Source organism: Lichenostomus cassidix, unplaced genomic scaffold (assembly GCF_008360975.1).
Source record: "Lichenostomus cassidix isolate B80296 unplaced genomic scaffold, HeHo_3.0 HiC_scaffold_445, whole genome shotgun sequence".
NCBI lineage: Eukaryota > Metazoa > Chordata > Aves > Passeriformes > Meliphagidae > Lichenostomus > Lichenostomus cassidix.
The window spans coordinates 1-14,654 of record NW_028147606.1 but is presented as its reverse complement, the minus strand read 5'-3'; the positions used below and the strand labels follow the sequence as shown (position 1 = coordinate 14,654).

General features: G+C 51.9%; 1 protein-coding gene and 1 long non-coding RNA gene across 2 annotated transcripts; both read left to right on the top strand.

The window, feature by feature from the left end:
* Nucleotides 1-7,305: 7,305 nt before the first annotated feature.
* LOC146421814 (uncharacterized) lies at nucleotides 7,306-13,600 on the top strand. The gene is made up of 7 exons (XM_085047041.1): nucleotides 7,306-7,780; nucleotides 8,522-8,652; nucleotides 9,697-9,817; nucleotides 10,485-10,790; nucleotides 11,048-11,229; nucleotides 12,190-12,310; nucleotides 12,940-13,600. The coding sequence occupies exons 1-7, from the start codon at nucleotides 7,306-7,308 to the stop codon at nucleotides 12,963-12,965; spliced, it is 1,362 nt and encodes a 453-aa protein (XP_084903167.1). The 3' UTR covers nucleotides 12,966-13,600.
* Nucleotides 13,601-13,821: 221 nt separating this feature from the next.
* Nucleotides 13,822-14,471, top strand: LOC146421813 (uncharacterized). The gene is made up of 2 exons (XR_014848458.1): nucleotides 13,822-13,939; nucleotides 14,314-14,471. It is a non-coding gene; the product is annotated as an uncharacterized LOC146421813 (long non-coding RNA).
* Nucleotides 14,472-14,654: the final 183 nt, after the last annotated feature.

The following is a 14,654-nucleotide window of genomic DNA, read 5'->3' as shown; positions in this document are numbered from 1 at the left end:
TTCTGATGACACCACGGGGACTTGGCACCCATCCCCTGACATCACAATGCAGCTGCTCTGGGCTGCTCTGTGAAATAATGCAAAGCAGCCCAGCCTTCCCTAGAGTGAACACAAAATAGCCTGGGAAGTTCTCCTCTGTCCCAAAGCAGCTCAAACCCCCTTGTAGGTCAAACCCTGCTGTTCAAGGGATCCAGGAGTAACTCAAGGAGTGCCCCAAGCACCTACAGCCTCTACCCCAACAGAACACTGAGACCAAACTTTCCCAAACCAAAGGAATCCAGACCAAGAAAATAGCCCAAATCATTGCACAGAACCAGGAGAGAAGGCACTATTGGCATAACAGCTGAAATAATTCCTAAAAAATCACCCCACATATTCACACATTTATTGGACAGTGCCGGGCTGCTCTGTATGAACCTCTGTACCTCTGCCTTTATTCCTCTTTGGAAGCACTACAACTGGCAGCATTTGCCCACCAGCAGGAGCTGCTCCAAGCTGGGAATGTGACTGGCAGTGCTGATTTCCAGAGGCTTCTGGCTCCCAGGGAAGCCAAGGCAGGAGCAGGTTGAAAGGTGCTGGCGCTGCTGCTGCTCTGTGCCACAGAGCCCTGGCTGGGCAGGGCACAGCGCCCACTGCGCTGCAGGCTCTTTCTGCTGCCAGAGCTGGGCTCACCTGGGAACAAGTACTGACATTTGTGGGGAAACCAAGGGGTTAGGGGAGTCTGCATTTCTCTGTGTGCACCCAGGCCGCCTGCATCAGAGAGCTTTGGTCCCCAGAAAGGTAAACTACAGGGAAACAGCTGGTAAAGATTTCATTTTGACCTTTCTTAATTGTGCAACAGAAATGACAGAAATGAAAGTTACCAAGCAGGGCCCAATCCCCACTGCCAGCTCAGTGTGAGAAAGCAGGCATGACTTGATTTCAGTGCTGGGTGTGAGGGGAATCACTTCCCTAACACATGCACATCCAGCAATCTCACCTATTAATTTGTATCCATGGAACTAAGACATATTCATGACTTTGCTGAAATGCACAGGCTAAACATTCCTGCAAAGTATCTCACAGATTTAAATCACTTCCCCAAAAGTATTGCCAGTGAGAGTAGTCATTTGGTGGTCGTTTGGAGAACATCCCATTCCTCATATTCTCCTCCTACTGTCAAGAGCCTCCTCAAACCAGTTTCTTCCCCTTGAATGCATTGCAGCTATCTTCTTGGCAGGCCCACTCTCTTTATTCTCAAGGCTAAGATATCCACTTGCCCACATTAATCACTGCAATGTGGGAATACAGGACTAAGCATGGTCTATTAAAGCTTAAGGGATTCATAATTTCTTACAGTTCAACATTTTCCCAACACCTCTCCTTCCTTCTCTGGGAATTGAACACAAGCATTTGGTGATCACCCAGCCCAAGGCAGCCTCCAACCCTCCCGTTCCCCACCAGCCCTTCTCTCTTCACAAACAGCAGGTTCAGCAGCACCTTCCCTCACTGGCTCAGTCCCCAGCTGTGCCACAAGTTCTCTGTCTCACACTCCAGGACTGTCATGGTCTGTTTGCTCTGCGCTGCACTCTACTGCCAGCAGACATCCCCACCCTGTTCCCTTGCCCTTGCAGAGCCTCGTAGCTCCTATCCATGGGCACCAGGGAGAAGGGGGGCAGTCACAGAGGAGACACACCTGCTGCGCTGGGCAGCAACAGAAACCCTCTCGAGTCACAGCTGCAGGCTGTATCTGCACAGGATGCTCTGGCTGCCCCACTCCTCATGGGCTTTTGGCTGGAAATGCAATTGCACTTTCTGCCTCATGTGGAAGCACCACGGCTGTGCAAAAAGCAGCCAGTGGGACTCACTGCAAAGGCACTGCAGTGTGGAGCTGATGAAGGAAGGAGACCCTTCCCCAGTTGCTGACCACACCAAAACCACCATAAGTGGGACTTTCCATCTCAGAAAAGCAATGGACAATTCAGAAAGTGAACATTGGGCTTATTCACAGAGTGACAAGGATGGGAATATTTCAGTGGAGTTGAGGTTTGAGAGAGTTTTTATTCTGAGTCCTACTCCAGCCATTGGTTTAAAAATTCATTTTAAAATGTATTTTCAAAGGCTGTGAAGTCTTATGGCTTTGTTCTGGTAGAGAAATGGCTATATGAAATGTACTGGCATTTTAATGACATCCAGACTGGTTACTTTGTAAACCAGAGTAAGTTTCCTGCACAATAGCCACTAAAGAAAAATGAAATTGTAATCAGTGCTGACCTTGCAACCTTCTACTAAACTTATCAACAAGGTATTTTTAGTTTGATCATAGAGCAAATTAATTTGTGTTGATAATTTGATTTATACAGACCTGCTGATTTCAAAGTAAAGCTGCCAGCATGTACTAAGTCAATACTCACTTCTATAAGGGCTGTAATATTAGATATTCCTTGTTCACCATATTAACAAAATGAACATTTTGGCTATTTTTTTAAACTTGTCGTCAGCTCTCTACACTCTTTGTAACACCGGATAGAGAGTTGACAGCAATGTGGGTCATGGGCTGGTAAGGCATTGCACAAGGCTCCTGTGTCAACACTAAACATTCCCATTTGCCATGGCACCACTTCTTGCCTCTAATTCTGAGCTACAGCTCAGTTCCTGCAGTATAGGTTCACACCTGTAGCCTGTATTTGCAGCTGGTTCTTACTTCCCTGTCCAGAAAATAATGGTGCTTTGATCTGAAATCAAAATAAAAAGAGGGGAGAGTCAGGTTCTGGAAATGTATAGCAAGAACTAATAGCTTTTTTGCAAATATGTTGAAAAGTTGTTTGCACATACTGCATAAACGGCAGCCAGAAAGACTGGCACTCCCACTTGCATGCTGAGGTTTGCCTCTTTTTGTAGACTGATTTCTTGAGGCCAGGTCAATAAGAAAATCAAAACCACAGGGGTAGTGTGGAGAATATAGCAAATTATTCTGTCATGGTGCTTTTTGCATTAAAGCTCTGGCCATCATCTGATTGGAGTAATTAGAAGAGATAGAAGCAATCACACTCTGCCTGTGCACACAATTCCTTCCCAGGAGTTATCCATGAAGAACATTGACATATTCACAGCAGCAGCTGTTGCCACACAGTCATGAAGCAGAGAATATGTTTTCCTGTTACACTTGGACAGCTGGAGATGCTTCTGTCAAGCTTATTTGAGTCACTGCTCAGCACAGATCTGAGACCTTTTGAGGTCAGTCTCCAACAAGTCAGTGCAATTAATATTCTTCCAGAATGAAGTTTGTCTAGCAACACATAGACCATGGAGCCTGAGGAAAGCCAACAGCTGGGGGAGATTTAATTTCTTCCCATATCTTTTCACTAATTTATTGCAGTCTGATATTTAATGGAATCCTCTGGCATACGATTGATTGCGAGGTTGGTTGATCTTTCATTCGTGATTTCTCTGAAAGCATCACCCCCATGTTTTCTTCAGAAGCTCTTCAATCACCATGGCTCACACAGCATTTCCTGCAGCCCTGAGGCTCCTGGTCAGTGGTGGGGTGTGGGGTCAGGGAAAGGCAGCAGGAGAAGGAGGAGAAAGCTGTGCCAGAGATCATGTCAGGGAAAGAGACATTTGTTTCCTCTCATTTGACTAAATGGCTGCTGGAGCCTCATTAACACTGCTGCCAGGGTGGTCTTTTGCAGGGCTGGGCAGAGCCCTGGGGCCCTGGGCTCCTCCTCTTTGTGGGACACCAGGGCCTCCTGGGCAAGCAGCCCCTGTCCCAGCCAGGAGCAGAGGGGCTGTGACTTCTGCCCTGGACAGAGGAACATGTCACTGTCACCACCTGCTGCCCTGGGTCCTCTGGGGCAGGTCCTGCTCTGCAGGGATGGGTGCAGGTGGGGGATGGCTGCAGTGGAGGCTGCTCTCCAGTGTGTGTTGGGAGGCTGCTCTCCAGTGTGTGTGTTGGTTTTCCCCACTGGAGCCAGCAGGGCTTCTGGAAGGAGTCTCCTCCTGGGAGCTGCTGCAGCTGCAGCTGCTGGAGCTGGAGCTGGCTCTGGCCACAGGGCTGTTGTTCTCACCCCTGACAGCACCAGAGCACAGCAGCAGCCTCTGGGCCTCCTCGTGGCACTGGCCCACAAGGACATTGAGGAGGCCATGGACCAGAGAGGTTCAGTGTATCTGTGTTGAGGAGAGGCTGCAGTAGTGGCACCAAGGTTTTGGCATCTTGACCAAAGGCACAGAGGGCATGCAGGATGCTGCTCTGCGAATTCTTTACCAGCCACCTGTGCTCCTGGCATATTTCCTCCAGCTTCTGGTGCAGCCAAGGCACCCCTGGAGCAGCAGATGACATTGCTCTTTGAAAAGTTCTGCCCACACCTCAGGTAGGAGGCCATCCACAAGCTCTGGCCCTGCAGCCCCCTGCTCAGCTGGGGACAGAATTCCCTGTGGAGAAGACGGAGTAGACATCACAGGGTGACAGGGGCTGTTTCTGGCAAGGTGGCCAGCAGCTCTCCCTGCCGGACTCCAGCAATTCTTTGATGGCAAACTGTATATCGTCCTGTTCATCCTACTCTGAAAAGCTGACAGCTTCTGTCATTCTTCTGCAGAGTGGGCACGCTGGATTTCTCTTTGCCCACCACAGGATGCAGCCCAGGCAGAACTGGTGCTGACAGGGTCGAGCAGAATTCCCGTCCTTCCGAGTGTTCTGGCAGACAGGGCAGCTCCACGCTGTCCCCATGGCCATGTCTGCCTGTCCCAGCAGGCTGGGGAGAGCTGAGGGCCTCGAGCTGCTCCCATTAGCAGTCTTGCTTGGCAGGAGCCCAAGCTTGAGCCAGACTGGTCCAGGCTCTGCCAGTGCCCAAATACAAGCAGAACAGGATGTTGTATCACAATCCATTCCTCGGTGAAGGAGCTCCATAGCAGCTGGCTCAAGAGGCACCTCAGACCCTCAACAACCCAGTCAGCAACACACAGACAGGACACAGATGGCACTTCATGGCTGGGAGAACATCCATACACATCTCCAAGGACAAATTTCTCTGGGATTCTCCACAGCTCTGGCATCTGCCTATCAGCTCTGTCAGAAGCATTAAGGCTTCACCAGAATCACCAAAGGGCAAATGGGCTTCTGGCCACTTTTCCTGCCACGCTGCATGGGTAGCTGGGTAACTTGCTGCACGAGGACTCTTCTTCTCCTCTTCCCCAGTAGCCAGTGGACACTAGCAGCCAAAAGAAAAAGCTTCTGGCCCTCTGTGTATGATAATACTGTTTTTATAGCCCCATGCTGTGAGGAAAGAAAGCTGTCCTATGGGTCAGGAGGCCACCAGCCACTTGGCCTTCCACAGGCTTAGGTGGTCCCAGCAGACAGAGCTCCTGGGGTCAGCTCTGCTCACAGCTAGCAAAGCCTGGCCACCCACAGACCAGAGAGGTTATCTCCTACACACCCAGTGCAGCTGGTCCTGTAGCAGCTGCCATGGGCTGGCCAATCGATCTCTTTGGGCAGTTCTTGCGTTGTGCAGTGTTTGAACTGCCAGGGTTGACATGCAGGGTCTGGTTCTTTTTCTTTTTATGTTTCAGTATCCTTAAATCACAGCTAAGGGTAACTTCTTCTTAGCTGCAAAGTACTGCAGAAAAGTCAATGCAACCATAACCATGCTACATGAGTGACTAAACATTCCCATGCAAAATCCACTTTTCAATCACCTGCTTCCTCATCTCTGCTAGGGCACAGGTCAAGTGTTCATTAGTTTCGCATAACTCACAGAGATTACAGAGGAGGTCTTCAAAATGAGCTTTTTCTGGATGAAGCAGCACACAGATGGACATGAAACATGAAGAAAGATGTCCCTTCTTTTCTGAACTCCTGTCTTCTCCTTTTTGCGTCTTCATTAGAAATTATATAGTAATTCAGTCGCTGGGATGATTTTTATGAGGGTTGTTACACTGTGTTTAAAGAAAGACATAGCCCATCCCACCAAGGTAGATCATTCATAATTCAGTACTGTTTTCAGCTATTTCTGATGGATTGGAAAGACATTTTCTAGGTAGTGGGTTTCAATTCTTCTGAGAAAGCAAGCACATAGAGGAAGAGATCCCAGGGCATCTTTAAACCACTCCATCCAAAAGACTATTCCAGAATCTGATGAGACCAACAATCCTTCTGTCAGCATGTCACCCACAATTTAGGCACTGAGGTGACAGGGCTAAGCTCCTAACAAAGGCACCCGGAAGGAGGGCAAGAGAAGGCAGTGTTGATGCCTCAATAATTTTGGGATTCTTTTCCTCTTCATGCGTCTGTAACTTGGTGAAATTGTGTGCTCCTACAGAATGCTGAAAAGCTCTGTTCCCAACACTATTAACCAAAACAAAGCTCTCTGGATAGAGATTCAAGGACTTATTCATTACCCTAGGGCTCAAAAATATGTAAACAGCGGTGGAAAAGGGGGAGCAGGGCCTAGGGCAGTCAGTATCATCGCCTGAAGGTGTGATTGGAGAATTAGGGACCAATATGCCAATAAGACAAAACTTACAAAAGGTGAAGAGCTCGTGACCCGGGGTCCATTTTGGGTGTTGATCATGAGGAGGGACTTTGCTTGCCAGAATATTCCTTGAAGGCCTTGAATAAATTTGTCCACTTTTTATACACCTAGTTGTTTCAGCCTCTGTTTTCAGGTAGCCTGTTTCAGGCATCAGTGTCAGCCGGAACTCAAGACAAGCTGGATATAAGGAGAACATCCCCTGTGTGTGTGGGATGAGCTTACCCCATACCACCAAACATGCTCATATGAGCCCTCAGGGTTAAACGGTGTAAAGGCATAAAGACAAAAATTAAGAGAGATGGAGGAAATAGGTCTACTTGTTCTAGCTATGAAAAGGCCGAAAGAAAGTCTTCAAGACCCCCCGTTTGACCTGTCTGCTTTGAAGTGGAGAACTCTGTTAGCAACGCCAGCCAAAATAGCGAAGCTACTCAGTCTAACATCTTTTTCCTCCCTTCAGCCATGCAGGACAGTGAGTGATGTGGCTTTCACTCGACACACAGCAACAGTTTCCCACGGGATTCCTCGGTTTGGAGCCCTTTCTGAAACCTGCTGCACTTGCCTTGGTGGGTTGCGCTGCAAAGCTGAGCAAGAAGGAAGAGTTCCCCTGCAGCAAGGAAGGGTTTGCACCTTGGCCCGGCCCGCCCCGCCGCGCCCGGCCAGCGCCCCGGGAGCTCCACGGCCGCGCTGTGCCCGCGCTGTGCCTCTCTCTGGCTCGTGTCGCTTGTCCCCGCCAAGTCCTGCCCGCGCCGGGGCCGTTGCGCTGAGGCGTTGCTGCCACAGTCTGCGAGCGGCGATCGACATGGACGAGTCCCCTCTGCCCCCCGGGCTCAGCCCCCGCACCTTCCCCGCCAAGCTGTGGCACCTGGTGAACAGCCCCCGCGTCCGCTCCGTGCGCTGGGACAGCCTGGCCCGGGGGCTGCTCATCGACCGCTCGCTCTTCGAGCGGGAGCTGCTCAGCCCGGCCGGCGCCCAGGGGCCTGCCCCGCACACCTTCCGAGCCACGCGCTTCGCCAGCTTCGTGCGACAGCTGTATCGCTACGGCTTTCGCAAGCTGCAGGGCGATGCCGGCGCCTGGCTCCACTACAGCAACCCCAGGTTTCGCCGGGACCGCCCCCAGCTCCTGTTGCGCGTCAAGCGGCGGAGGGAGGTCAAGAAGCGGCGGCGACAAGCAGCTGCCGGGCCGGGCGGCTTCAGGCGCCCTCCGTGCAGCTTCCACCTGCTGCACAGGGAGCGGCCGCTGCCGGCCGGCCCCGCCGGGCATCTCCCCAGCGCCGGTGAGAGCACGGGGCTGGGAGCTGCGGGCTTTGGCCGAGGGTGGCACGGGCTTTGGCCGTGGGCGCTGCCCGTGCTGGGGCTGCTCAGCGCAGCTGCCGCGGCCGGCCCAGGGGCTGTCTGTCCTTGGGCAAGGCAGCAGTGCCGTGCCGTGCCGTGCCGTGCCGTGCCGTGCCGTGCCGTGCCGTGCCGTGCCGTGCCGTGCCGTGCCGTGCCGTGCTCCCCGGGCTGCCGGGGGCTGCGGGACAGTCCCGCCGGGGCTGCGCTCACAGCAGCCTGGCCCGCTCGGCCTGCAGCTGGCCCAGCCCCGCGCCGTGGCTGCCGCTGCTCCTTGCCCGGCCACGGGCACGCTTGGCGAGCTCTCCGTGAGTGCGTGTGAGTGCCGAGGGCTCGGTCGTGCTCAGGCCCTGCTGGAGGGAGCCTCGTGTCCCTTTGGAGCTGAGGGGAAAACCCCTGGCAGTTGGGGTTCTGGCAGTTGGGGTTCTGGCAGCTGCCTCCTGCCAAGGAATTGCACAGGGACAGTTTCCCCATATGGTTAGGGGAGAGCTAAATAGATCAGGAACTGGTTGTTGCAAAACCCCAGACCACGTTTGGTTGTTTTTCTTTTTTACCCCGCTTGGGAGGATCTGAGCTTTTCTCTTTCCTGATGGAAGTACAGTTGCTGCCAAAGGAAACATAGCTGAGGAGCAATACTTACCCAGTCTTCCCGTTGCTTCCTTTTTTCTTTCTTTCCTGCTCCACAGCACCATTGTCCCAGGACCTCAGTGCTGCCTCGCCTGAGAGTTCAGAGCTGCCTCCAGGCCCTTCCACGAGCAGCCCAGCATCGACAGCCTCCAGATGCACATGGCACGCCCAGGGAGAAGAGCAATTGCCGGTAAGGAGTCCCGATGTCAATCGGAGGGAGATCAGGAGATCCATGTCTGAAAGGGATCGGGTAACTCCATTGGATGGCAATGAAATGGGCTGGAGTGATAGCTTTGAATGTTGTTGCATGGCTGAGAAGGAAAGGCTTTTTGACTTGAATTTATTTTTAATTAGCTTATTTAATTTATTGCTGGTAAAGCAACATTTCTAAAGGCAGAGGGAATGACAAGGTCTCCCCTCTTAGTGAGGATGAGGGGTGTGAGCCTATGCTGGCCACGTTTGGGTGCTCCTTTTCCTGGGAAGTATCTGTAGTGCAGAGGCATAACTGGTGATGCTTAGTAGGTTTTAAGAGACTTGTTTGATGTGAAATAAGAGAAGAGTGTTTGGAGAATTGCCAGTGGAGGCAAAGTCTCCCGAGCAGGGAGGGGCATGCGAGAGGAGCCTGTGTTACAGCACCAGCTGTGGGCTGTGCCTCCTTTTGGCTGGAAGGCCAAGGCAGAGCCAGGGCTGGGCTGCAGCTGCTGCTGCTGTGTGAGCCCTGCCGTGCGTGTAGGCGCTGCCAGAGCCGTGTGAGGGGATGTGCTGCAGCTGCAGCTTTCTTGTGCTCTCAGCAGCCTCCAGTCAAGTGTGTATCTGGGAAATCCTCAGCTGGGCAAACTGGCCAGTCTTGCTCTCTGGGTTCCGGAGCTCAGGCACCTTCCTCTTGGGCATCTCTGTGCCAAGAGATGTGTGTTCCCATCCAGTGGCGGCAAAGCTGCAGCCTGGATGAGGCTGTTGTGCTCAGGGCAGTGGAGGGAGGAACACATCCCTGTGCCAGGAGCTGGCAGGACTTGTTCCTTAGTGCCCACATCATGTGTTCAGTGTGGCTCCCATGTCCAACCTTGAAAGCTTTTGGATGTGTTTTGAGAAGTCAATCTTCTCCACTGTTGAAGGCATTTGGGAAGCTATTTCTTCCTGTGTGGAAAGAAGGGATGAAGTGTGTGAGCCATGGAGTCATTGAACCAGGTGTTTTCTGTCACTGGCAAGAAGGGTTATGTTATGTTTTTCTTTCAAGTGGAACACTGGTGTCACCCCAGAGTATTCAGGAGGGGAGCCCGAGAACAAGGCTGCAGCCGAGGGAGCTTGGCCTGGCACCGTGAGCCGCGGGAACAGTTCCCTGGAGCCCGAGGAGCTTGGTAAGGAGAGAGCCCAGCTTGGTTTTGAGAGGTCTGAGATGGCTGCTGTGAGCCTGCCTCGGGCAGGAAGGGAGATCAGAAGAGTTGAGTTCTTGTCTGCAGGCTTGGTGCTTCCTGGTGCCTTGAGCTCAAGCAGGGCACTGGCACAGCCTCCCCGCTGGAGCCCTGCCCTGCACGCTTCTCTGGTGGCACTGACCCTGAGTCCTGGGCTGTGGCAAGAGAGCAGTGACTAAAGCTGACCTTCTGGCACTTGTGTCACCAAGCTGGGTGTCCCAGTTTGTTTCAGTATTCACCTGACAGCACCTTTCAGCTTCAACCATTTCAGTGAGGACTGAGTGCTCTCTGTCAGCACAGAGAAAGAACAAGGCTGGGGTTTTTTCTGCAAGCTGGGACAGTCTATGTTTCAAGCTCTTCCTGGTGCCCTTTGCACTGCGAGTGCTGAGACTTTTTTTTGGGATACTTCAGTACTTCACACAGATTTGAAAATGTGGAGAGATCCCGCTTGTTTAAAGAGCAGGCTTCAAATGCCCAAGTGAGAATCTGCCTTTCAGGCCGTCTTATAAAAGCCCTGATGGATGTGCAATTGCTGCCAAAGGGAAATACACGAAGGCCAACATTGATTCAGTCTTCCCTTTGCTTCCTTTCTTCTTCTTCTCCTGCTGCACAGCTCCCTCGTACCAGAACCTCAGGGCTTTCTCAGCTGAGGATTCAGAGCTGCTTCCAGGCCCATCCAGGACAGGTCCAGGTGCTCATGAGCTTGAGGTTTCCCCGGCACCTCCCTGGAGAGTGTTTGTCACTCCGGGACTTCCTGAGCTGTCATCAGAGGAACCAGGCACACGCATATTTCAACACCAGCCTGAGGTCTTCTTCATTCCATGGTATCCTGAAGACCTTCAAAGCACTTCCGTGGCCGTTCCAGAGCACAGCAGCTTCATGTTTTCAGGGCAGCACTTCCCAGCCTACAACCCATCAGGTAGGAAAAGAGTTCTACCCTTGCTTTTCAGAAAGGTCATGAGAAGTGACCAGTTGAAGTATTTTTCCCCAATGCTCTGTCATTCTCAGGCAGAAATTGTTAGGTGCTCTAATTAGCAAGGAGGACCTTGAAAGGCAAAAGATTCTCTGTCTGGTTTCCCTGTGTGAGTCCTGTGGTGATTGATCCAAGGCAGCAATGGAGCTCTGTGTCCCAAAGCCCCATGTTGGAGCCTGACCAAAGTGTTTGGATTCTTGCAGCCACAGCGGGCACTTCAGCCCCCGATGCTCTGCCTGGCAGTGCTGGTTGCGCAGCATGGACGGCCTCCAGCTGGCCATGGAATGTGCCTGGGGAAGAGGAATTGCCACCATGGGACCTTGTTCTTGAGGGAGTGGAGGAGACGCTTTCACCATCCCTGCCTGACAGGTCTCCCTTGGCTCAGGTAACTCCATGGGATAGCAATGCAAGGGGCTGGAGTGAGAGTTTTTGAATGTTGTTGCATGGCTGAGAAGCAAAGGCTTCTTGACTTGAGCTCTGAATGGACAGGGAGAGATTTGCTTGGTAAAGCAAGATTTCCAAAAGAGGAGGGAATTAAAAAGTCTCCTCCCTTGGTGAGGATGAGAGGTGTGAGCCTGTGTTGGCCAAATTTGGGTGCTCCTTTTCCTGGGAAGGATCCCTAGTGCAGAGGCATCTGTGGTGATGAAGTGGAAGCTTTGGCAGCTTTTGGACTGGGTTTGAGAAGTCAATCTTCTCCACTGTTGAAGGCCTTTAGGGCGCAAGACTTTCCTGTTAGGATCAAGGGATTAAGTGTGTGAGCCCCGGAGCCTTTAGGGGGCAGATGTGTTGGCTTTGAGACTCCATGAGTTGTGTGATTGGAGAGAAGGACAATGCTGGTCCTGGACATGACATGGTGAAGGACTCCTTGAAGCCCAGGGGCTCCTTCTGTGTTGAAGAGCAATTTGGTCAGGGACTATGAGGCTTTTTGTTTGACAGATTCCCTGTTTGCATTAGGAATCCCCTTCTTCTTGCCTCTTGGCTCTCGCCAGACTTGCCAGGAGTTTTCAGTTGCTGAATTGGCACAGGCCTTTTTGCATATTATCATACAACTGTGCCAAAGAACTGCTCTGTTTCATATAATATGCAGACCCATTGCCGGTTATTTCTTTATTACAGAGGAAGGGCAGAGTCCAGGTGGGGAGTGGGAGTTTTTGGAACTTCCCAATATCTTCTTGCCAAGGGTGATGACCCTCTTTCTTCTGCAAACTCACACATAGCAGTTTTCAAAAGCTTTTTCTTCCTGAAGAGAAAGAAATGTGGCAGGCTCTGAACTATCTTGTCCCTGAAATGATTCCAGAAAAGTATTGAGAGTTTTGGGTTTCTTTCTTTCTGGTTTTCTTTCAAGTGGAACACTGGTGTCACCCCAGAGCCTTCAGGAGGGGAGCCCGAGAACAAGGCTGCAGCCGAGGGAGCTTGGCCTGGCACCGTGAGCCGCGAGAACAGTTCCCTGGAGCCCGAGGAGCTTGGTAAGGAGAGAGCCCAGCTTGGTTTTGAGAGGTCTGAGGAGGCTCCCTTCCTCTGGCAGGAAGGGAGATCAGAAGAGTTGAGTTCTTGTCTGCAGGCTTGGTGCTTCCTGGTGCCTTGAGCTCAAGCAGGGCACTGGCACAGCCTCCCCGCTGCAGCCCTGCCCTGCACGCTTCTCTGGCGGCACTGACCCTGAGTCCTGGGCTGTGGAAGGAGAGCAGTGAATAAAGCTGACCTTCTGGCACCAAGCTGGCTGTCTCAGTTTGGTTCGTTATTCAGCTGACAGCACCTTTCAGCTTCAACCATTTCAGTGAGGACTGAGGGCTCTCTGTCACATCACAAAAGAAGAACAAGGCTGGGGTTTTTTGCGAGCTGGGATTGTCTGTGTTTCAAGCTCTCCTTGGTGCCCTTTGCACTGCGAGTGCTGAGACTCTATCTGGATACGTCAACATTTTACACAGATTTTTATACTTGCAAGGATCCCAGTTGTTTAAAGAGCAGGCTTCAAATTCCCAAGTGAGAGTCTGCCTTTTTAGGCCATATTTAACAATCCCTGATGGAAGGACAATTGCTGCCAAAGGGAAACGTGCACAAGGGCCAATATTGACTCAGTGTTCCCTTTGCTTGCCAGATACTCATCTGATGGACCTTTCCTAGAGGGCTGTCCTGCATGGGAAGAAGAGACAGAGGGAAAGCCTGTGAACATCAGCCAGGTCCAGTCCCTCTGTCCATAGTTACATTTATAGATACATAAATAGTTATAAAATAGTATAAAATAGTATAAAATAGTATAAAAATAGTATAAATTATTTATATTTTTATATCTGTGTAATTATATATATAGCTTGATTTAGTTATATGTATTTTTTATAGATCTTTATAGTTACATTTATATATGTAGTTTCAGATGTATACAGTTCTATTTTTACATATCTAGGTATAGTTAAATATGTATATAGTTACATTTGAATAAGCATATAGGTAAATTGATAAATCTGCGTAGGTTTATTTATGTAGTGTTAGGTATAGGTGTGTTTGGATACATAGATTGATTTTTTGGATAGGTATAGGCTGTTTTTTAACCTCTTTTCCTCCTTTGCTTCCTCTCTCACCCCTTGCTTTTCCCCCTGTGCCCCCTCTGTCCCCTCTTCCCGTGCTGGGTCCGAGCTGGCAGCCGGGCCGGGCGGAGCAGCAGTTGGAGCCCCAGGTGTCCCTGCAGCGGTGGGAGCAGCTGGTGTCCCCCGAGGAGCTGCTGAAGGACGGTGAGACTGAGGGGCTGAGGGGGCTGAGGAGGGGTGACACTGAAGGAACAGTGACCTTGAGGTGCTGGTGGGGCTGAGGGGACTGTGGGGCTGAGGGGTGTGCGGGAGGAAAGGGGAATGGTGGAGCTGTGCGTTCTGGGGAAGTTGAGGGGCTGAGGGGATGGAGGGAGCCAGCAGCGAGCACAGAGGGGTCCAGGACTGCTGCTCTGCCAGGCCATGCAACCAATTCCAGCGTGTACAATTCTGCTGCGGCTGCCCCGAAGGCCTCGAGAAGATCCAGAGAGTGACCAGAGCCATCAGGGAGAAGCTGAAGGCCACCAGCAACAGCAGCAAACGGGGAGCTGCCGCTGCTGCCACCCGAGAGCCTGGGTGAGGCCACAGGGCCGGTGAGGCAGGCTGGGCTGAGGGTGGCGCGGGCTTTGGCCGTGGGCGCTGCCCGTGCTGGGGCTGCTCAGCGCAGCTGCCCGGCTGGCCCAGGGGCTGTCTGTCCTTGGGCAAGGCAGCCGTGCCGTGCCGTGCCGTGCCGTGCCGTGCCGTGCCGTGCCGTGCCCCCCGGGCTGCCGGGGGCTGCGGGACAGTCCCGCCGGGGCTGCGCTCACAGCAGCCTGGCCCGCTCGGCCCGCAGCTTTTTCTTTCTCACCCTGCTGGGGAGGCTCTGAGATTTTCTCTTCCCTGACACAAGTGCAGGTGCTGCCGAGGGAAACATCCCTATATTGACTCAGTGTGTTCCCTTTGCTTCCCAGATGTCCCATCTGCTGTCTCTGTCCAGGAGGGCTGCTCTGCACGGCAGGAAGCGATGGAGGGAGAGCAAATAAATTCCTTTTTTTAACCTCAGCTGAGATTTGTAGAGTTCTATATTGCCAGCACAGGTGTAGCAATTTGCAATAACTTTAATTTTTAAACGGAAATTGGTTTTGATGTATTTGTAGATCGGCAGTGCAGCCAGAGCAGTAAATTGCATTTTTTAGCTGAAATGGGTGTTTCGTGATTTGTGCTGTCTAAAACAATGAGCAGGTGAAAACGTGATGATGCTGGAGGATTTTGGCCATGAAAATTTCCAGCCATGCCCAGCAGCTGCCCCAGT